Source organism: Triturus cristatus, chromosome 1_2 (genome assembly GCF_964204655.1).
Source record: "Triturus cristatus chromosome 1_2, aTriCri1.1, whole genome shotgun sequence".
In the NCBI taxonomy this organism is placed as follows: domain Eukaryota; kingdom Metazoa; phylum Chordata; class Amphibia; order Caudata; family Salamandridae; genus Triturus; species Triturus cristatus.
The window spans coordinates 977,763,495-977,786,910 of record NC_140580.1 but is presented as its reverse complement, the minus strand read 5'-3'; the positions used below and the strand labels follow the sequence as shown (position 1 = coordinate 977,786,910).

At 44.0% G+C, this 23,416-nt stretch overlaps 1 protein-coding gene across 1 annotated transcript in view; it reads left to right on the top strand.

Moving 5' to 3' along the window:
- ALAD (aminolevulinate dehydratase) overlaps positions 1 to 23,416 on the top strand; it is a 152,051-nt gene that overhangs the window by 68,792 nt on the left and 59,843 nt on the right. The window contains exons 5-10 of the mRNA XM_085610671.1: positions 647 to 782; positions 3,950 to 4,033; positions 9,071 to 9,159; positions 11,964 to 12,019; positions 18,261 to 18,348; positions 23,086 to 23,172. Coding sequence (XP_085466797.1) covers positions 647 to 782; positions 3,950 to 4,033; positions 9,071 to 9,159; positions 11,964 to 12,019; positions 18,261 to 18,348; positions 23,086 to 23,172 — 540 coding nt within the window. The remainder of the gene's footprint in view (positions 1 to 646; positions 783 to 3,949; positions 4,034 to 9,070; positions 9,160 to 11,963; positions 12,020 to 18,260; positions 18,349 to 23,085; positions 23,173 to 23,416) is intronic.

The following is a 23,416-nucleotide window of genomic DNA, read 5'->3' as shown; positions in this document are numbered from 1 at the left end:
CGAAACATATAAGTATGACTTGTGCCTGCTGTAGGTGTACCTGATGGCTCCTTGTCACTGGGGAACCCCATGTTGCAGTTGTGGACTTTCATTTCACAGACACCTTCCTGTGAGTTGTAGTCGTGGTTCACGTTAGTTAAATAAATCCGGCTCAAGTGCAAATTTATGACCTATAGGAAAAGCCAAGGCTGGATTATAGAGTGACTTAGTCGTTCTAGTTCACTACACACCAGAGTCCAACATCCCAGTAACAGTCTGGAGGGAGGCCCACATATTGACACACTTCACTATGCACGCTCGCTACTGGATGCTGAACTTCCCTGTCCTCTAAAATAAGCAAATATTTAACCTGTGATTAATCTACAATCCCTGAATCTCTTCCTCAAAAACGTGTAACCTTTTGGGTTTTTGATCAGAGATCACACACCACTTTTTCAACTTTACCTTCCTCGCCGCATGTATTGAGGAGCAGAGGCTAACCTATTATCTACTTTTCCAGGATCTTTGTGTTTTTTACAGTCTGTAGCTATGCTTTGCCCTCTCCTACAGCTGCTAGTTTCCCTTTTCCTACGTGCTGCCATTCTGTTAACTTCACTGTTTGCTTCCTTAACTGTCCAATAACGGTTGTTTTTATATCCGTTTCTAGGATGACCGGGGTTCTGCTGCTGACTCTGAAGACACGCCAGCAATCCAGGCTGTCCGGAAGATCCGTTCAACATTCCCTGACCTCCTGGTGGCTTGTGATGTCTGCCTGTGCCCCTACACATCCCATGGACACTGTGGTGAGTGCTAGGCATCATTGCTTCAGGTGTCACACTGCAACATGGTTAGACTGTCACCCTCACAATGCAACACAGAGACTCTCACCCACACAGTGCAACACAGGAAAACTCCTACCCATCGCACACAGGCAGATTGTAACCCCACTCACAAATAGGCAGATTCAAACCCCACTCGCACGCAGGCTGATTCAAACCCCGCTCACACCCGCACAAAGGGTGACTGGCACCATCGCTTTTGCCCAGGCAGACTGGTGCCCTTGGTGACTGGCGCCCTGGCTGTCGCTCGAGCAGGCTGGCGCCCTGGCTGTCGCTCGAGCAGGCTGGCGCCCTGGCTGTCGCTCGAGCAGGCTGGCGCCCTGGCTGGCGCTCGAGCAGGCTGGCCCCCTGGCTGGCGCTCGAGCAGGCTGGCCCCCTGGCTGGCGCTCGAGCAGGCTGGCCCCCTGGCTGGCGCTCGAGCAGGCTGGCCCCCTGGCTGGCGCTCGAGCAGGCTGGCGCCCTGGCTGGCGCTCGAGCAGGCTGGTGCCCTGGCTGTCGCTCGAGCAGACTGGCGCCCTGGCTGGCACACAGAACCACAGTCTGACTGTCATCCTCAAAGACCTCTGGTTGACTGGCACAGAGGCACGGATTCTCACTCCCAAATACTCAGTCAGCTCAAGGCAGCTGTTGCAGTTTTTAGGTCTCGCCTGATCCAGCGCTTGCGCTGATCTGGCAGAGACATTTTGTAAACAGGCTTTTTCAAAGTGCTGCCGTGGCCTAAAGCTACAGTGCACATGAACGTGCACGCGCGCCCTCCGTTGCATGCGATCGTAATCGCGATTGCGATCACTTTCACTTTCGCGGCCGCGTTGCCAAAGCTTGTTCTCTCCTTATCTTTCATCCTCACTCTCTCCTGCCAACCTTCTCTCCACACTTTAATCCTGTCCGTTTCTTCTCCCCTTAGTATTCCCCTACCTCTCTCCACCCTCTAGCTTCTCATTGCTTCGCCTTTATTTTCTCCTTTAATTATCTACCTCCTTCACTCCAAACCCGCTGTACTCCTGCTTTGCATTCTTGTTCCATTTTAAAACGTGGCATGTCACCCCACCGCCCACACTGCTCTGCAGCTGTCATTTCATCACTATTGTTTCACGTAGGTGCCATTGTGCACACAAAAGAAATGAAACTTGAAGCACGTTCCAATTTAGTAGGCAAAGTATACACAAAAAGCGGGTAATCCGACAGGAATGCGGCTGGCCTGATGCTCAGTTTCGGGTGATGGTGCTGTTATGATCGGGGCTCGTCTCACGCAAAGCTTTCTGCTCCCAAGGCCTGGACAGAGCGGATGACATACTGTCGCGAGGCTTAGAGTCGTATCGTGCGGTCTCGTGCGCACACAGCACTGTTGTGGGTCCAGTTACATCAAGTCAGTGGAAACTGCGAGTCTCTATTTATTATGTTTGCACATTTGCAGAGAGGTGGTGTTTAGTTAGAGAACGAGCTGTTCTTTCTTAGAACAGGCAGAATTATCACCTTCTTGGAATGCTGAGATTATATCGGCCAATCGGAAGGCTTTGGGGGTGGCACTTAACTTCCAGTTTTCTAATTTCTAAACCTTCAGCTGAAAGCGTGGAACAAGGACACACCATAGAAAGAAGCCATTTGTTTCTTCAGACGAGCGGCGAGTAGTGTAATAGCCTTACATGGATACCATTATTATGAGGTGGACAATTACCACACCACATGTGGAACAACACTAGTGTAAAGTAGAAATTGCCTATGACCACAACCTTTCGGCTAAAATTCTCCCTGGTGTTATAGTTCAACGTACAGATCGTTGACATGACTTTTTTTTGTGTGTTAATTCTCTACATAAATGTCTTTATAGGTGTTTTTACATGACGGCAGTGGTTTTGACCATAGCTGCATTCATTCCTACTCAGTTCCGGATTACCAGATAGGCAAAGTAGGCACTGGCCTATGGGCCCCACTCCTTTTAGGGGACCGCAACAAAAGATCAATACAATATTGATGTGATCTTGAAAGAAAATTACAATCAATCTTTCTTGAGCTTGAGGGGTGGGGGCAACATTTCGACTGTCTAGGGGGCTCCACAGGGTTTAATCTGGCACTTTTCCTACTGGTCTATTAGGTGAAACAGGCTAGAAAACATTTTTCCAGCTAAGTAACCACTGTTTGCTCTCTTGTGCTCATGCAAGAAGCACCTCATATTTCTGTGTCAAATTCAAGCTAGTGAAAGCTGCTACAATACGATTACATGACTCAGCACCTTCCACGTGTAGCAGACCAGCTATAGGCACCCTACTGCGCTTGGAGCACTTGTCAGATGTCACAGCTAGTCAAACGCTTTGTACCCGTGTCAGGCATAGGAGAAGGGCAGAGGATACCTGTAGGGGGTTCTACCCTCTCCAGACCAACAGCATTCACACCAATGGAAAGCCATTACAACCATAAAAGCTGTCGCCAGCACAAGATTGAGCCCAGGCAATAGTTGAATTGAGTGAGGGGCGACATTTCAGTGTGTAGGGGGCTCCCATGTGTTGCAAAGATGCATCTGGGTTTAAGATGCTGCTAGGTCAGAGAGTGGGTTAATGAACCATCTGTAGTGAACCATCCGTGACACAATGAAATACATAAGTGCACCATTTGTTTCACGCTATGCAAACACATTCAGCTGAAAGGGTGCCACGGCAACACTGATAACTATCTTAATTAGGAGGCTAACTTTCAGTTTATTGTAGGAATGCTGTTTCCTTTCACAGCAGATTCCTTTTTTTTTTTTATCCTTTCTTTTTTTCTAAAACAACGTCTAAAGTTAATTCAATGCCTTTGCTAGCTTTCGTTTTACATTTTGCTTACACAAACATTTACATGTAAAAATGCAAGTGCAGAATGCTTTACTCACTATTTTGCTCGCATAGTAAACATGAACTCACCATAACAAGCATTTGCAATGCAATAGGTCTCGCAGTTGTTAAGAGTTTGAGCTATTGGCACTGTAAATGGCAATGCCTTTTATTTATGTGTGGGTTTATAAAACATAAATAAAAGACATTGTCATTTACAATGCCAATAGCTCAAACTCGTATAAATGCGAGACCTATTGCATTGCAAATGCTTGTTGAGGTTGGTATAACATGTGATCAGAATTCTCTGCATGTGTTTTGTAGGCATTCTCCGGGAGGATGGGACGATCCAGAACGAGGCCAGCTGCCAGAGGCTAGCAGAGGTGGCACTGGCATATGCCAGGGCAGGTGAGTCGAACTGCTGATGAAGACTGCACTATTAGGTCCTCTTTTTCTGTTGTATTGTTCTGTGATTCCCATTTTTTTCTGAATTGTAGTACTTGTTGCAAGTACTGCTTTGTGTGTGTGTGTGTGTGTGTATTTATATGTGTATGTATGTATATATTTGTATGTGAATGTATGTATATATTTGTATGTGTATGTATGTATGTATATATGTGTGTGTATATGTATTCATATTTTTGCTTTTTCAGCACATGTCCACTGTAGATAGACATGCATTTCATGTTTAGGTGTGCCTTGTTTCAATCAGGGAGAGTATTAAGCACTTAAAGACAAACTGTGGGTGTTGTCTGATGCTTTACCTGTAATCTTGCAAGAACCAGAATTCACCTGGATTTAATGCCCTTTTTATGTTTCTTGTCTGTGCTTCATTCCTTTCAATTCAGCTGTTTATCCAGAGTCTAATAGGGTCTCTGGCAGATACATTTCTGCATGATGGCTGAGTGACAATCCTATATTTTTATTGCTTAGACTTTCAGTTGGTGAGACAAAGCAATAAAGAGCCTAATTGGCTGCTCTCCGAAGAACCACCATAGGAGATAATCACTGCTTGCCATCTGAACAGATTACATTTGCAAAAGGCTACACTCGCAGTTTGACCTTCCTAGTATTTGGGATTTTAATTCCCACCAGGTAGTGCAGACATTTTTACTAAGGTTAGAAGGCACTCAGGTTTCAAAATTAAACATTTAAATCAATTTTGTGGGGTGCCAAGCAAAGTGCATTTTGGCATCTCATGTAGCTTTCTAAAGAAGATATGCTATGCTATATTAAATCTGGGCTTGGAAGAAGCTTTGACAAACAGTTTCAACTTTGGAGCTCATTGCAGTTTATATCAAGACCTGGCCTACCTTATAAACTGATACATAGGTCTTTACTAGTTCATCTGTACTAGTGCGCTATGCAAGTATTCATGGTAAATCATACATGAAACCCAGTTCTTTGATAGTAGCTTCTCTACCATTTTCTCTCCATCGTCTTCTTCATGTCTGTCTCGCACTCCATCCCTTTCTCTAGCTCCTTGTCGGTTCATGTCCCTCAGTCTCTCAGGATGGTGGTCCATGCATGTCTTTACTATAGCATTATAGCCCACAGTCCAGGCTTATACCCGTTGTCAAAGGGCGAGCACGTAAAATAAGCACAATGGCCTTTTATCAACTGATATATCCCATGTCAGAAGGGCTGTAATGCTATTAGAACATTTCATGCACCAAGGGTAGAATGTTCTCAAATAAATGGAGAAACGTAAAGAGAAGCATTCCAATGTTGGGAAGAAGACCTATTGCAGCCATTATTCACCCCGAGTCACTTCATTGTCTTCAATGGAGCTCTCAACATTCCAGCGTTCTAAAGTGGATTATTATGTAGTCCGCCATAGCAGGCTATACCAGCCATTAAAGGCCCACTCCTCCAGCATTAAAAGCCTTCTCCACTGTACAAGACCCGAGCTCTAGGCGAGGGTCTTTAACAAGGGAGCAGGCCTTTAATGGCTGTTAGACCCCAGCTGTGGTGGCCTATAAGGCTATTAGAATAATCCACCCCTAGAGGGCAACATTTCCTAATTTATGAAGACAAAGGCATCGGAGCTCGAGATAGTTGAAATCCCCGAAGCTCTGACACCTTTGATTCACAGCTGTTGCTGTGATTGTTCAACATCTAACAGCCACTCGCAGGGCCTCAGCTGTTAACTGTTGAACATTCACAGCAAGAGATTACAAAGGGGGCTGAAGTCAGCCCCTGGTTCTTCCCAGCTTGGTTAAACTTATTTTTCGTACAGCTGAGCCAGGGAGGTCCAGGAGCTGAGCAGTAAAACCCCTCCCTCCCCCGAGGCTCCAGTGACTCTGAGCTAGGGAGGATGGAGGGGGGAAAGGCTCCAGTGTGCCCTGCAGCACAGCCTTTGCCTTTCACTTTCTCCGGCCCACTCTATGTATTTTGGGAAGGGAAAGAGAAAGGCAGAGGCTTTTTATTAGGACATTGAAATATTGAGAGCAGCGGGCCTATACCAGTTCATATAGACTGCTGTTGCCCCATTGTCTTCGGTAGGGGGCCTCAACATTCCAATGATCTAAAATGAATTGGTGAGCAGTATAGATTCATATATGAACTGACTTAGTTAACTGATTGGAATTGAGTGCATTGACATCTATTCCGTTTTGCTTCTGGCTAACACAAATGATGTGAATCTATAATCCACACATGATGCAAGAAATGTTTTGAAGCATCTATTTCTGATTTTCCTTCTTCGCATGCTCCTATGTGCTTATGATTTAATCCGAAATATCTCTTCAGTGTTTTAAAACCACTTCTAGACACTGGACTTGGCATAGGTATCCCTAAACTTCAAAGGGACCCTTTCCCTCCTATAATCGTTGCCCTTCTGTCTTGTCCACTGTTAATGATCTCAGTAATGCTCTGCTCTCTGGGCTCTCTCCATCTTGTGTACCTCTCCAGAGTAGAAAATCAAAATAGATTTCTGGGTGGCCGCCGGCATGTAAAGTGAAAAAACACCACGTACATTCCACCGCGCATAGATGAGAAACACTCTCTCCCCCCCCCCCTCCATCCCCACAAACACCCACACCACTTACTTCTCCCTGATAAACGACATGTAAAACATCTTGTCCTGCTACTATAATCTCTTGTCCATTATTGTCATTCCTCTGCGGTTTTTGTCATTCTCCGTGCCGGAAGGTGCAGCTAGTGTGCCCTTCCAGACCATAGAGCCTAGCTCCGCGGCTCATTCTTTGTCGCATGGAGCCGTTAGTGCACACGCATGATTTTTGTGTGCGCTGAGACACAAATCAGAAACCCAATATGGTTACCTTGGGGCAGAGGTGCAAACTCTCCAGGGCCATGCAGGGCTTCTTTTGCTTCTAAACATCCACCTGCAAATGTCATGAATCAGTTTTATGTCCAAGTCTCTAAACTTCATATCTGAAAAATACAGTCCGTGTTAGCCAGAATACGATTCAACCATTTATTGTTCCATTTGTCGTGGATGATAGTTTACCAATAAGTATACTCTACTTCTTTGTGTAAAATAATAAAGGGCTCTGGGACTGGACGTGGGTATTATCCTACCAATTTAATTCTTAGGAACTTTCACAAGTATAGACATTTGAGAAGGCATTATAAAGTTGCTGGAGGAGTTATGCTTTTAACTGGGAATTCTATGCACTGAAACTGGGAGTGTCCCACCTCTTCCTCTTTTATTTTGCATAATTAATGCCAGACCCTGGCACTGATGGTGCTATTCGTACAGCGCTCGTATGCCCACAGGTTTTTGGCACTACGGGCACCCCAATATTGAGTTACAGACAAAAACATGAAGGAGACTGGACGAGTAAGGAAATGAAGTGTCTTACTTATTTCCTGCATTGAAAGTGAAGAGTCACAGAATGTGACAGACACCTCATAATCACAGAGAAGACTGCCTCTTGTATCGAACCGCAGTTAAAAAAAACTTGGATTCTCAAGTAATACGTGACAAGCTATTCTGTTCATTCCTCAACATGGTGTAATAGTGTACACATCAACAGACCCAAGTGTTACATTTTGTTGGCTCTAATGAGATAAACTTAAAGTCTGGGGTAAAAAGCCTCAATTATAAATTTCTGCAAGAAGCCACCATAAGCGTTGAGATCAGAGCAGCCTGGTATACTTGTGCATCCACGACTCCCACTGTGTTAAGATCAATGTTTATAGCTTTTCAGGTCCCCTTAAGGGAAGATTCAGTGGGACTAAAGTTACCGCAAGTAGTTAATTCTTTGGTACCAACAAACTGTTACAGATGTACAAATTTAAAGTGGGTAAAACATAATAGAACACAGAGGAGCTGGCTCAAAGTTTAAGTATGTTATCTGAAGCCGTTCCATGAGCCTACCTGTTTGACTTGGAAACCCAGGACGAGTGCAGCCATTCTCAAAGCACTACTACTTGGGTTACAGTACAGATTTAGGTTATTGTTTAGGTATAAAGCAGTACTTTTACTGCTCTAGCAGAATCATATAAAAGCCATAATATCTCTCAAAAGGAGGATTTTCAAGTATGCCATAGGACCAGAGGCCATTTGTGGGTAACAGCTGTTAAGTACTTCTGATGTTCTTTGTTTAATGTATTGTAGCTGCACAGGTTTTTCTGCTAGGTAAAGGCATGCAAAAGGTACTTGGAAGACAATAGACTAATATAAAAACCTATAACGACTTAGTTTAGGATGAGATCAAATACAACCTTGTTACTGTTTCAAAAAGTTCAGTAGCGCACACTGCTTGCATACCAGCAGCTCTTCATTTGTAGATTATGTGTACAGTTAATGTGTTACTTTCCAAGACATAAACATCATATCACCGGTCCTTTCCTGAGGTTAAATGAAGGTCTTGTAAGCTTAGAGACATCCACATCAGCTCCCAAGATGAAGATAAGATGCTTTTTTAAAAGTAAGGAATACTCTTTTCAGACCCATCCAAATGTGTAACCTACTAGCACCCGTAATAAAGGTAGTAATGTGGAAAATTACACTTCTAGAGCACAGCACATAATTGAAATAGGGGTTAAAGCTCCTTTCACCTCAAACGCATGATAGGCCGCCTGAGTATGCCCAGTCCTTGATCCCAAGCTTGCTGTTCTGTAGGGGTGCAAGCTTCTCCTCATTAAGGCCACTAAGCCTGAACAACCTCTGGCGTTTCTTGCGTACTTTCAGAGGGTAGCCGATCTAGCAGCTGGATATTACCAATACTAATTTCAATATGTTGTCCCTTTTGTAATGATAAAGCTAATCTGTGTAGTGCACCCATTGAAATTACCATCTTTCAGATGTTTTCAAGCATTTGTGCTTATTTATTCCCCCTGCCTCTGTTGTCATTGGCTTGAACTTGTAGGATTTTACCATTGAGATACCTTGCCTGTGAATATAGGGTTATTGTGTGCCTGCTACATTGAGTATGGCTTCTCATAGAATTGTGCTTTCTTTTCCATCATTTACAGGTTGCCATATTGTGGCTCCATCTGACATGATGGATGGACGTATTGGGGCCATAAAAAATGCTCTACTTTCAAACGACATGGGAAACAAGGTGAGTGACTGGTATAGTGCAAGACTCGGCATTTGTTAAAATAAATTTCAGCACTCGATTGAGACGTTTGCTAAGCAGAAAGAGTAAAACGCTTGGAGGTGTGAATGAGAAATAAGGACATATGCCATAGAATATGTAGAGCTGCTGTTCTCAAGTCTTGGCGCTTGTCACCTAGGAATAATCTGTGACTTCCTAACGGGTGCTGGGAAATGTGTCCTCAATAGCACTGTGCAGATATTATATTGTTGAATTCTACACTTTCTATACTTTTTATTGGGCCCCCCTAGAGCACTCTGTTTGGGCTACTAGGTTGCACCGATCCTTCAGGGCATGAATAAGGAAAAGTGTTTGGAGTCATCTAAAGTGTAGACCTCATATCTTGCTTTATACCCAGAGAGTGTGCTGTTTTTTCTCACTAGTGTGTTGCATTGTTTTATATGTGAAGCAGCATGCGAGAGGGAGTGTGAGGGAATGCTTTGCTGGTAGATATACAAATCATAGCTATTTGAGATGATCTGTGCCACATTTCAGTAGAGCCTATGTGTTTGTTGGGGATATGAAGGGAACATACCATTAGTTTGTATCCATTTCACAGTCATGCCATTATCCTCGTGGACTACAGCTTCATTGTTGAACATCTTATCATTTCCCTATATAAATTGTATAATGTATATATTAATATAATATGATCATACACAATAAATATATGTGGGATAAAGTATCCCCTGCCGCACATTATAAGGATATTGCAAGATACTGAGGAGTTCCATGACCAATTAGAGGAACGAGGCCGAAAGCCGAGTTCCTTTATATTGTTATGGACTCTGAGGTTACTTGTAATTTCTTATCATGGACAACAGGGGTACTTTATTCTTTATAATGCATAGTCACACCATCTCCTTTCCCACAAACTACTTCAGTCCTTGGTGTTTAGCTATTTTATGTGAAAGAGAGAGCATATTTGCAAATATGAAAAGAAAGAATGGAATCTTTAGGGCAAAATGAAACACACCAAAAAAGCTGTTCGATATTTGTTGCAAAAAGATGTTAGAATAAGTTTAGTCCAAGTCACATTTTTATAAAAAAGCACAGTAGCTCTGAATGTGTAGAAATGTGCAGAAAGAGTCTAACTTTTCAATGATTACCTACGTGGTGCAAAAAAAACATGTTTCCTTTAATATCTCCTTTCCGCTTGTCACTGTAGAGCTAGAAAAACTGAGCAGAAGAAAGAAAAGCAATGTTTCCTTTTCGTTCTTTAAACAGCTGCTTTAATTATGCTCTTTGACATGACCTGCCTTTGCCCTGGGCTGCTGGCAGGCAAGGGAGTATGGCTAAGAGTTTAAGAGAACTGGTTATGGATAAAGTGGTAAGAAGTTAAGGATAAGGGCTCAGAGTAGCAGAGAAGGGCAAAGAGTAACAAAGAGTAAGGGTACATGGGGAAAGGGATTAATGTATGGATAAGGATTTAAAGGTCATTGTTGAGTTAATGGTAGTGGGTTATGGGTAAAGGATGAAGATTAGGGGTTAGGGGTATATATAAGGGGTTGAGGCGGGTAATATATCCCATAGCCCTTACTGTAACCCTTAATCCCTTACACTAAAGTCCTTATCCATAATCCTTTATCCTTTCCAACTCATCCCCTCACCCTTGGCCCTTACTTTTGACACATTACCTTTACCCTTACCATCTTATCTTTTACCCCTTGTCCTTGCCCAGAGCTCCTTAGCTTTGACCCAGAGGCTTTGGTAAAGGAAGCATTATTGTAAACAAAATAAGAGAATTGGTTATTTATTCAAAAAGAACCGGAGGTAATTCATGATGCGATGAGGACAGTGAAATAAAAAAAACCTTACCCACAGAACGACAAGGAAATGGTAAGTGTGGAAAATGCTGCAAGGAAATGGTATGCATCCGATATGAATGCTCAGTGAGCTTTAAAGATTGTTATTCTTTAAGGAGTCAAGTTCCAGAGTTTACATGGCAGAAGAAAGAAGATGCTCCCCCAAGAAAGTCGAAGTCCAACCCAGGAGCTATAGGAGGCCCAAACCAAGGAGGGTCTGTTAAACCTCCAATAAATCAATCTGTGGATACCACCCACGAGCTATTGGATTACAGCTAAAGGAAGAACCGTTAAGTCATCAGTAAACTCCACCCTGGAGCAATAGGATGCTCAACTATGGAGGCACAGTTATTTTGGTCAAATAGAAGAAAACTTCAGGAGGGAGATGGAAGGGGATGGGGAGATAGTGCTAGTTCTGGGCAGATAAGCAGGGTTTCTGTCCTTGGTCTTTGTCAGCCCTAACAGTCCTAAATAGAGAAGTTTTCTTCTAGAATACATTCCCAGCCTTTCTGCTGTCCGCATGGCTGCCGGAGATGCCCATCTCATGACTCCACCAGTCAGTCATGCCTGGCAGTCTGTGTGCGGAGCTCTCGGCAAGAAATCTGCATGAATAATCACTGCAGAGAGAAACGCTGCACAATGGGGAGGAAAAAAGCAAACTACACTTCGCAGATATAATAGGTCTTTGGGATAGAACTAAACCTAACTAAATTTAGAAACTTCTATGCAGAGCCATATGGAAAGCAAGAGGGCTCACATTTAAAATTGTCCCCAGGATAGTTTGTCTCTGAGTTGGAGCTTTTTATTGAGTGGTATATCTCATGGGCAGATGGGGGATTACCTTGTCTGCTCATCTCCACAACACAAACAGCCGTAAAAGAATGGAGCACGTCTATTTGATTAAATATCGACAATCTGAAATATTTTCGGGCATCTTAATCAACATTTTTCCTCATTATGCAGGTTTCGGTCATGAGCTACAGTGCCAAGTTTGCCTCCTGTTTCTATGGACCTTTCAGGTAAGTTTAGATTTTCAGGTGTGACTATTGTACCTACAAATATTAGAAAGTAAGGAATAAACCCATCTTTAAGATTGCTGAGAGAATGGAGGGTATGGTGTTATACATGGTAGTGTTTGAGGTGTAAAATTGATGCCCGTTGTAATTGACAGTTTCACTTTGGGCAGAGTACTGGTGAAGTGATTGCATAGCACTCTGCACCTCGGGTTGTGGTACTAATTGAAAGGATAACCTTGGCAGGCAGGGGCTCTCTGCAGAGTACTGTGAATTGTTCTGCAACACCAGCAAAAAATTGAAAGCACAGAAAGAGTGTATTCAGACTAAGGGCTGACTCTCGCAATTCAAAGTACTCACCAGTATAGCTGAAAAGATTGAAATTCTTTTGGGGTCATGCATAACTGTAATTCTGTTAATTAAACTTTTACATAGAATTAGAAATTTAGGTAAAAACTGTGTATTTATATGTAGTTCCAGCACTCCTGTAGTGTGTACCTAGCAGGTGGTGACGTTGTGCAACTCAATGGTTCTTTTTGAATTTGTAAGACAAACAATCATGTGAAAATGCTGAGCTAGCAGCTGGTCATCCAGCAAATTTCTAGAATCAAAGCCATAAGTTGCAACAATCCAGATCAGGCACAGCCCAGACATAACTATTCCTTGCTTACAAAACACTTGCTTTTTTAGGCCGAGCCTAGGCAGCGCATGTGCTGTCTCTCGATATACTGTATTTACTCTGTGGGCTTACAGCCCACCTCCAGCTTCTGATTGGCTTTTGTCAGTGTCCTTAAAAAAACGTTGCTTCTAATTGGATAATGGTTCCTGCTTGTCCCACCTTTTTTCTCAATAGTTGGCTCCATTGATCGCCCTCAGGACTTGTCCTGTTCCACTTGTCCTATTTTACTATAGGCACAGGAATATTTAAAAATAAAATTTGATCTTCTCTTCACGTTTTCGAAACGCTCTGTCTTTCTCCTCTCACTTGCTTGTCGTTTTCTTTTCTCCCCATGCAGCCAGCTCAGCACTGCTGATTCCTCTCCCTTTATTTATTTTGATATGTGAAGACTCGCTCCCAGGGATCGATGTATGTTTTTACATTATGTCTCGGAAGCGATCAGGTTAATCAAGTTGACGGTGCACGAGGGCGGCGGTTTCTTTATTGTTTCCTTTTGGTAGGAAAGAAACTCGTAGTCATGATGCCCCAGTATACATGTAGGGCTTTGCGAAAAGGGCTGCCGGTTGTCTGGGTTATACTGTGCAAAGATTGGTATAGCAACTGGAACTTTCCTTTAATAGTTATTGTAAGCACATGCAGTAATGCTTTACAAACATTCATTTTCTTCTCGTTGGGGGTCCATTTCTGGCATGGGGCATGTACTAGTAGGGAATATGGCGATGGGTAAATATCACGAGGTTAGAGTGGGCACAGTCGGATCTGGCGGGTTGTCTTTCCTCAACAAAGCTTTAGCATCTTGGATCAGTGGCTGACATCTGCTCAAAGGCCAGTAACTGGCATGTGCTGCTTGCTCTCACCGGTACACAATTGCTTTTGGTTGCTTCCGGTTTATAATTGCCTTCACTGGTTTATAGTTTTGTGTCTGTAAAATATTTGCTGCTTTGTTCCTTGTCGCCTGCTTCCACCCTGTTAGCGCTTGTCCCGCGCTCCCTCCACTATTTGTTCTTGTCTCATGCCCCATCCCACATCCTCGGTTGGCTAGTGCCCCTTCCACGTTCTTCCTTGCCTGTTGTTTGTGCTTGCCCGGTGCCCCTCTTTCTTTGCCCTTTGTTTTTACTTGTGCCATGCCCATCTCAGGTCTCCATTTGTTGCTTGCCGCCACACAATGTTGCTTGCCCCTCTTCCACCTACCCTTCCCCCCCCCACACACTACTCCCACAAGAAAAAAAACCCGCTATGATGCGGCTAGCACTGCTACATCATAGCACTTTTACCTAACTTTCAGCCACAGCTTGGTCAATGCTGAATTTGTATGTTCTATTTCAGTAAAATTGCTTAGCATGTCTGTACAATTGTGTACAATAAACACGTCCATTTCAATATGATATGATTCTTTACAGTTCTGCTCTTGGGTTCATTTCGTACTATTAACCTGCAGAGGGCACTTCAATGAAGCATGATGCTTCAGTGAATTTCTTTTAGCTACAATAAAACACATCCATTACTTGTCACAAGTAACTAAGAGTCCGAATACAAAACTGTATATTTAATTATTGCGTTCCCCAACACTTTTAGATGTATGCACTTTCAGAAGCTTCTGCGACATAATAAGAAAAAAAATTAACAATTTATATAGTCCTCCAAATCCAATTGTAGAATCTTATTTTTATCACTATGTGATTTGTTTTAGAAGAACGTATTGTAAAATTTGAACTGGAGGACAGCCGGTGCAGATTTTGAGCCAAGTGGTAAAATTCAGTGCGCTCAAGTAAACAAAATTATTGTGAAGGCTCCTCTGGCAGAGTACAGAGGCAAAATACTGCCAACTGGCAAACATGCTAACATGATTGTAAATAAAATTAACCTTTTTGTATGGACTTTTTTGTTTCTGTTATCCAACATCGACTACCTCCAGGTCTAATGAAACTCACAGGGCAGAAAAGTAGCAAAAAACCACAACGTTAAAGCAAAATGAGATGTACAAGTTCCACAATGCCCAGCACTGTTTGCTTTTTAGAGGCTTTGATTGCGATTTATCCATCTGTCTCACCCTCGCTTCCGCTTCACTGCCCCTTGCTTCCCCTTCAGAAGTGAGGGTGCCTTGGAACCGACGTAGAGTTTTTTAGAACACCATTCCATTTATATTTAATGGAATAATGCCTGCCATTTGAGAATAAAAGCCTCCAATTGTTAGGATACAGCAGACCAAGCTGCCAAGGCTGCCCCATGTCGTGTGACTCTTTCATGCAGCCCATAATTCTTAGCTGTCAGCACATTGCATTCTGGGACTGATTAGTGTTTCTCTAACATTATAAGCATGAGCTCACAGTTCCCCTGTATGTGAATAAAAGGCATCACTTGCTTAAGTGAAGATCACATGCACATCCTTTTTAATAATGTGCTACATAGCTATATGCATATAAGGTCCAAAAGGCGAGACCTATTGGCTATGCCAATGCTAGTTGGTCATTGAACCCTGGAATCCTCTGATGACATTGGATGGTGTGTGGCTTGGGAGGCAACTGGAAACCTCCTTGACTCTGCTAAACAAGATAGGGTGGATGATCATTAGTTTTTCTGGTGTCTGAGTATCTGCCACCCATCAGTTAAAGGATTTAGGGACAACATTAGATTTTTTTCATGGTGCTTCAAATTCACAGCACGCAGATTCTGCAAGTAGGTGCACTCAGTGTTTGCAGCGAGGTGTGCAGCACTGCTGTGCTCCCTGATGTCAGGTAATGAACTCTGGAGGAGCAGTCTCACCCTTAGTTAGTTCGGGTCTTTGCAAAGACCTTCTGATTTTTTGGGAAAATTAAATATGCTACACAACTGCAAGTAAGAGGTTTTCATTTTTTACATGTGCTGCTGAGCATGCACTAAGTGTGTTTATCGCCCCCTCCCATGAATGTTACGGTGCAGTATGGGTAATTTGGGGAGCACAGCAAGGCTGCAGATGAATGCTTACTGTGACGTGGCCATTCTTGTATCGTTCGGACTTCCAATCCCTTAAATACGTTTTTACCTCTTGCAGTTGCTTTTCTAATTGGAAGGGAATCGTGCATAACCCAGAGCACAGTTATGTGGCAAACCATGAAGGAGAAACATTATTGAATGTGAAGCCTCTATACCGCACACTCCCAGTTCTCTTTTCATTAATTCATCTTTCATCCCTGTGCTGCAGTCTGGGATGTCCAGTTTCGAACTGCTGCTGGTTGTTTATGATTGTGTGCAAAATCAGTTCAAAGGAGAGGAAAAATAAACTACTCATTGCTACTATAGCTGTGTTAGTGATAACATAGATTGACAATTTAATGTGTGCCCGTGGAGCCCACCCTTACTCTTTTCACTGATTGCCCAGTTTAGGAAATGCACCTTTCTGGATGGTCATCCCTGATGTTTCACCTTTTGCTGGACCCTTTTTTTTTTGCTGACTTTAGAATCTTATGCACTTTACCCGTGCTAACTAGTTGTATGATGCCTGTGCTTCTCTTTTAAATGTGTTTAAATTGCCATATTCCTGGTTGGCACATTTCAATCTTACTGTAACTCCCTAGATCATAGTCTGAAAAGTGCACCTAGCATCTGACTGATAAATTCCACTTGTGGACAGCAGCACCTGTTGTGCCATCCACTATCATGGCAATGCGAACATGGCTTAAAACATAACCTGTGTAGCCTGTTTGCTGCAGTGCAAATCTGCAGTGCAGCCTGTAAAAATAACCCTTTTTGACAGATAGAAACCTATCTTTCAAATACACTTAAAAAGTCTTATAGCCCACAAGGTAGGGTATATGGTATATAAAAGTGGGCAAAGTAGGGAATTAAATTTACCATGTCCCTACAGTTACAGGACCCCAAAAACTATTTTAACAAGCCTAGCTATCCTTTGTAGAAAACCAGGGTGCTAATTAAAATACTAATCATGCTCACTTGGGAAAGGGGCTAGCTAGAAAATTAATTAGGCAACTATTTGTAATAATTATTAAATATCAAATTCAATGGTGGAGTCTGATTTTTCATGCATAATAAGGAAAAATATATTTTAAAAAGTCACATTTTACCTGCTTGAAGTTGCTGGAGGCTAATTTGCATTAGCTCTCCAACTTCTCCAAGCCTGTGCTCGGTCTTGAATAGACATGAATGAGGTGTGAAATGCCTCCTAGTTGTAAACAATAAGTTGATCTGAATGTGCAGAGATGATTCCTCTGAACTCAGCAGCATATGTAGTTTGAGGGCTCTGGGCCTCCATTTGACAGCATAGTGTCAAATCCTGCTTGACAGGTCTGTTGAACCACATGTAACTCTTGGGGCGCACTTGAGAAGAGAGATCAGTTCTTGTGGATCCCTTGTTTAGTTGCTGAACGACCCGGCTTTTGTCCTACTTGACTTCTGTCTCCAGGGTGTTGTGGGTACAGTGCCTGATTCAAACTGGATTTTAGTGTTGGATGTGGGACGCATTAGAATAGCAGTGGTACACTCCGCACAGCCATGCAAACCCAGCCCTCACAGCCCAAGTTTAGTGTAGCTAAAGACTTTCGCCATCTTGAAAATGGCCTGACACTTGGCATTGTGGGCCTCTTTGCAATAAAGCAACTGGCAACTACTTAACAAATGGGTAGTGTAGGGATGGCCCTGAGAACCTTTACCCTGTAGGCAAAGGAGTGCCCAGGTGTCACCACAACCCACTAACTAGTGCCAGACATAAATGTGGCACCTCCAAGCACCCTCCTCAGAACACTTTCCAGACTTGCAGAAGATCAGAAGAGGCCTTGACCGAATGTCTGTGACCTGAGCAGAGCCCTGAATGAATGGAACTGCTCTCTTTTGTACCCAAAACAAAGAAGTGGATCCCAAAAGTCAGTTGACTTACTTCTTTTGTGGCTACATGAAGACTGATGCAAAAGGCCTTTTCCTGAAAGTACCCAGCTGACCAATTACAACTGGACTCTGGTGTCAGCCTCTGCCTGACACCCTGGGAGTCACTAAGGGCCTCCCTTGAGGTCCTGGTGGCCTTAGAAGTGTTTCACTCTGGTTGGCTGAGACCTAAAAGACTAAGTCAGGAGATAACATCTTTGACAAGGACAAACCGAGTTGGTGTATTCAACCCATGCTCCTTCGTGGTCTGCCCCAAACCGCACTTGGGACCCAGTCTACCGCAACGCTTTATTAATGTTGCCACTTTGTGCTTTTTGGTGCAATTTGTACTTAAAACTTTAAAATGTAATCTCTTAAGTACCTTTTATTGGAATTTTGTGTCATTTTGTTTATTTAATGGTACTTTATTTTTCTAATTCGGTTTCAGATTTTTATTGTTTGTTGTTTTGACTTTTACTTTTTTGGTATGGCATAAATACTTTAAACATTGCCCTACTTTAAGCCAGCCTGCTCTGTGCATTGCTGCCAGGGGTTACGTTCAGGTTAATTTAGTGACTTGGAGGGTTCCCTGACTTGGGTAATGGGTAACCCAGTTTCTTACACCCAAGTTATTGGAGTTCCTGGTCCTTTTTACACAGGAACATATTCAAACCCTTCTATAATATTTATAACACTGAAACTTTTAATTTTCAGAGATGCTGCTCTTTCCAAACCTGCCTTTGGGGACAGGCGGTGCTACCAGTTGCCCCCTGGAGCTCGTGGTCTTGCCAGAAGAGCTGTGGTGAGTACATGGGTCCACTTCTTAGGAATTATTTTACCTTTTTTTTGCTGCTTTTCATTTGTTTAGGCTGCTGGATGTGCCTGTGAATTTGGTGTGTTTAGAGGCCTACCATGGAGCAGGGGCTTTGGTTCTCAGAACTCCTCCAGTCCAGTATGGTTGTCTGTTATTTTAGGGAGAAAATGGGTGAAGGAAGTACCAATAGGTGGCCTGTGCTGTTAGAGATTTGATTTCCCTTTTCGATAGCACAGAAGAGAGTGAATTAGATTTCATATGTAGCAATTTTGCTCCTGAGTATTGCGGTCCATTGGTGAATTTTAACATTACTGCCTGCGATTGCTGGATTTCTCAATTGGCTCCATACTTCACCTGCCAAGGGACGCTATCCTCGCTATGGCTGGCACAGCTTGTATCTCTTAACCCAGCAGGTGCCTTAAGTTTTGTGTCAGGAAACCTTAGTGAAGCTTAATTTATAAGGGGAATATATAAACGATGCTGTAGCGCTAGGTGTGATGCCAGTATAATCTCTCGTTGTTGCCTGGAGCAAAGACATTGAAATTGGACCTTGTGCTTCAAATGGCAAAAGTCTTTATAGTACTATTAACCACTAACTGGGTCAGTGCCTTCCAGTCCATCAATAAAAAAGTATAGGGTGCAATGCTTCCTCTTCTTGGTCCCTTGCATCCAAACTATGTTGGCAGTAGAGAGATTTTTGTGACAAAATGTCCTCATTAAAGTTTAATAGTATCCGAAATTTTATGTTGGCATCAAATCTAGTATTTATGAATGTTTTCATCACCAGGGGTTTCTAGATTTGAAAATTCACATTTTCGTTGGGCGTTGCTGACAGCTGAAGATGGCGGATGCTTGTTTGCGAGCTCAGCAGCTTGCCCTGTGCTATCAGTCCAGATCTGGCTCAGCAGTACCAACACATTTCCCCTGAGGGTGGAGACGGTGCTGCCTGCATCCAGTCTCCCCGGGGGTGAGCAAGTGGCGGATTCCCGGCCGCCCCAAGCCCACATTGCAGCGATGCTGTGGCCTAGCAGCCTGCCTTTGCTGGCCACCTGGTGAGGCCTGCCCAGCACAGAGAGAGCCCCAGAGGTGGCGATTAGTGCGTCAGCCTCTTGGTGGTGGCTCCTGGCTGCTGTTTTGACTGCAGCAAGCCCAAAGAGTCTGAGGACCGCCTTGGCATTTTGGACTGGTGAGATTGGGTGGTGAGTGCCCTGTTGGGGTTTTGGAGGTATGCCGGTTCATCCTGGGGCAATGGGGGCTATTGGGTGGGGGGGTCACCTGCTATGGATGGGAGGGGCACCTGCCATGGGGGGGAGGGGCCTGTAGTGGTTGTCATCCCCTGGGGCCCACCTGGTTAGTCTGGCCTGGGCTGCCCCTAGAATGGTTGGACTTTGCTCTCTGCTTGGCTGGAGTGGGTCTCTGCCCTCCTGGAGACTTACCTGTTCACCTATCTACTAGCTGAAGGTATGAGGAAGCTCTAGCAGGAACAGGTCTGCGTTTGGAGAATAGTGGCTTATGCATCACATGTTTGGAGTCCTGGGGTCCCTGGGACTCGGCAGGGGACACACTTTGGTTTTACTTCCAGGGAGAGCCTGAAATTTAACTGTTCCCCTGCACTTGAGCTTCTTGATGTATGTCACTTCTCCTCCCCATGGAGCCCCTCCCTTGTCCGCCCATCTGCCGCTTGGCAACAACGAGATCCCTGCATTGACCAGGAGCAAGTACAAGCAGCCCAGTCCTCTTACACAGCACAATATCGATACGTTTGCTAAACCCACCTCCACTAAGGACAAGCAGGAGGGCCAGGACTCGGCCTCCTGAGACAGGGCTTCCCCCTCCCCACCCCTTCCTAATTCAGTGGCGTCCATCTTGCAGAACATTAAAGGCTCCATAAAGGTTCTGGATGGCAAGATTGACAAACGTAGCCTTGACCTAACATTACTGTGTCAAGATCTCCGAAACGCAATTTAATGGGTCAGAAAGGCAGAGGGCCATCTGTCGGAGGTAGACACAGCCCAGCGTGCTCCAGACTACTGTATGGTCCCTCCAGAGCATGATCGGCCAGCTGGAGGCAAGGACTGAGGATGCAGAGGGCAGATCCAGCAGGAATAATATCTGGATTGTTTGCATCCCGTAGGGGGGTGCATGATGACTGCCCCACACTGTATATTGCGGTGTTTGAAGACGTTGCTCCCGACTGAACATCTTTCAACTAGTTCTGTAGTGGAAAGGGCCCATAGAACACTGGAATCCCGTTATGAAGATGAGTTACCACGAATTGAACAAAAAACTGACCGCCTCAAATGTCCTGAGGCAACTCAACCCTGTGACTCTAAAGGAGTTCCCTAGACCAAGCCTGTCTAACCCTCTGCCATAAGCTTTTAGACTCTGCCCGTTTGGGAGACAAGGCAGGGAAGCTGGTCTATTGGCTCACAAACATACAGTGGTTGCGGGATTTTTCCTGAACTTTGTACTCCCAGCAGAGAGGTAACCCGTGCAGTGCTACCCATAGCCTTAGAGTTTGCTTTATACTACAGTGCCTTGTATGCCCACCATGACCCCCAAAGGGGATCACCCAATAGTACTCAACCTTCTGATGAATACCCTCTAACCAAAGAACAGAGCCCAACTAATCTCCCAATTACCGTGGAAGAGGTGCAGCAGGCCATTACCCCAGTGCCTTCGGGCAAGACCTCAGGCCCTAATGGCTTTCCACTGAAATTCTTCAAAAAATGTTCCTCCCCCACATTTACTGGTGATTGTATGAGGACTCATTCGGGGGAGACAATGGTCATCCTCAAACCTGGCAAACCCCCTGAGGAGTGTGCCTCTTACCTCCACAAATTGCTCTTATACATAGAATCTAAAATACTTACTAAAATATTGGCTTCCATGTTGGATAAGATGCTCCTTGGATCTTCAGGACCAAAACTGCTTCATTGCCGGCAGGAGCACCAGGCATTGTCTCTGCTGCCTACACCTCTGGTGCCCCCACAAGCCCCCTTTTTTAATCCCACGCTTTTTGTGGGGGGGAGATCCCCCCTCCCTTTTTTTTTTCTGCCTTTACTACGTATCTCGTAGTAAAGGTATGCGTGGTAAAGGCTATTTGTTGTAACCACGCATGCATTGTAATGCATGCGTGGTTATGGTTATGCGTGGAAACGGCCACGTTGTAGTGGCCGTTTCCCATGGTGGAGCCTCCCCACACTTATTGTCCCCTTCATGTGCCTCACCATCCTTTGCTGGCATACTGCACTGAAATATCTTTAATGGCATGGGAAATTAACAGCAGTGACGCCGTTACGGCAGAATACCTGGCTGTCCGAAACCGCAAAGCTCTCTGGCTTTGTTAGATGGTACTTATTCGGCATCTCCACTCTTGGGGATGTGTGGAGGGGCAGCGCTATTCAAATCATTCCAAGAATTGGTGGTGGATTTTTATCTCCATACCTAGCAATTTTACTGTTTGAAGGTTACACACTCCTTATCTGCTTACTGTGACGAACTCACAGCTGTCCGACTGCAACTCCTTGGAGAGATAACGAATACTTGATATAAAGGGAAAGGAGGCATCTCCAGACTTTATTGATCAACAGTGAGTATTTCTCCTAACCCCCCTGCCTCCACTCAGTGCCCAGTTGGAGACAGATCCTAGATGATGACGAGTGGATAGAGGCTATGATGGCACCTTTTCTGTTGGCAATATTGATGCGTTATCGTCTTATTCAATTTAAATATTTTCACAAATTCTATTACATTCCACTTGGGCTTTGTGGATGAGGAGAGCTGCCAGCCCGAACTGTCTTAGATGCGCTTCTTCACCTGGCAACTTTTTACACTGTGTCTGGGAATGCCCTGTGATCCGTCATTACTGGAGGGCTGTTAATGGGATTCTGAGTGATGTGGTGGGTAGACCGTTCGAATTTGACCCCAAGATAGTCCTACTAGACATTATGGACAACTTTGAGGGTGCCAGAAGCACCCAAGCACTGGTTACCATGGGCTGTCTGGTGGCGAAAAGAGATGTAGCTCGCCAATGGTGGGATGCAGTCTCCCCCAGTTACTGAATAGACAAATTGAATTCACCACTGAGCCAAACTTGATGACCTGATCTACAAGGCCCACAGTGTACATAAGAAATACTTAAAAATATGGTCTCCCTGGAGTCAGACCATGGCGACATTTGGTCAAGAGGGTGCTGCCGGATGATACTTCATTATACAGACATGTTTCCATTTTCTTATAATTGCTTGAAATTAGAGTTATTTGCTATTATGATTATATTTTGTGCAGCACAGTTCTTTAGTGGCCATTTGTGATGTTATGTGCTTCAGAAAACTGTTAATAAAAAAACATAAGGTGTAGTGTCACTTGCGGCTCTACCTTCTCACCACAGGTGCTGAAGCTGTAGAACTGCTTCCTTGTGTAGTTTGCGTAGCACCTTCCAGGGTGTGGTGAATGAGAGTTTGAAAAGTAATGGGAGTTTCTAAAAATGTTATTGGCTAATTTGGATCGTGGCAGTGACTGGGGCAATTTTAGCCTTTGAACAATGGACTTTCATAAGGGCAGCTAATAGAAAAGCTTTAACCTGTTTGGGATGGTATTTGTTTGGTGGAATTCACCAGTATTTACTCTGTACATGAAGTAGTAATCTTTTGAATAATCGTTCTTGCAGCATGCTTCTGGTAAGTGTAAACCTTATCATATTTATTTGTTTAATCTTTGAAGGACCGTGATGTGAGGGAAGGAGCCGATATGCTGATGGTAAAACCAGGAATGCCATATCTTGATCTCGTCAGGGAGGTAAAGGACAGAGTAAGTATGGATGATTCGGACTCCTGTTTCCCATCCTTAGAGGGCACGCCACTTAAATAATTTGCTGATTTTCATTGGTTCCTTTAAGGACACCAAAGGTCTCATCTGAAAAGAACAAGGACTCTTAATTTAATGTTTGTCCCCTACATATGCCCCAAATTGGTATGGCTTTCTCAGACTTCATTACTGTTGTCTTCAAGAGACTGACCCAGAAGTACCCTCATGAAATTAAACTATGTGCTAT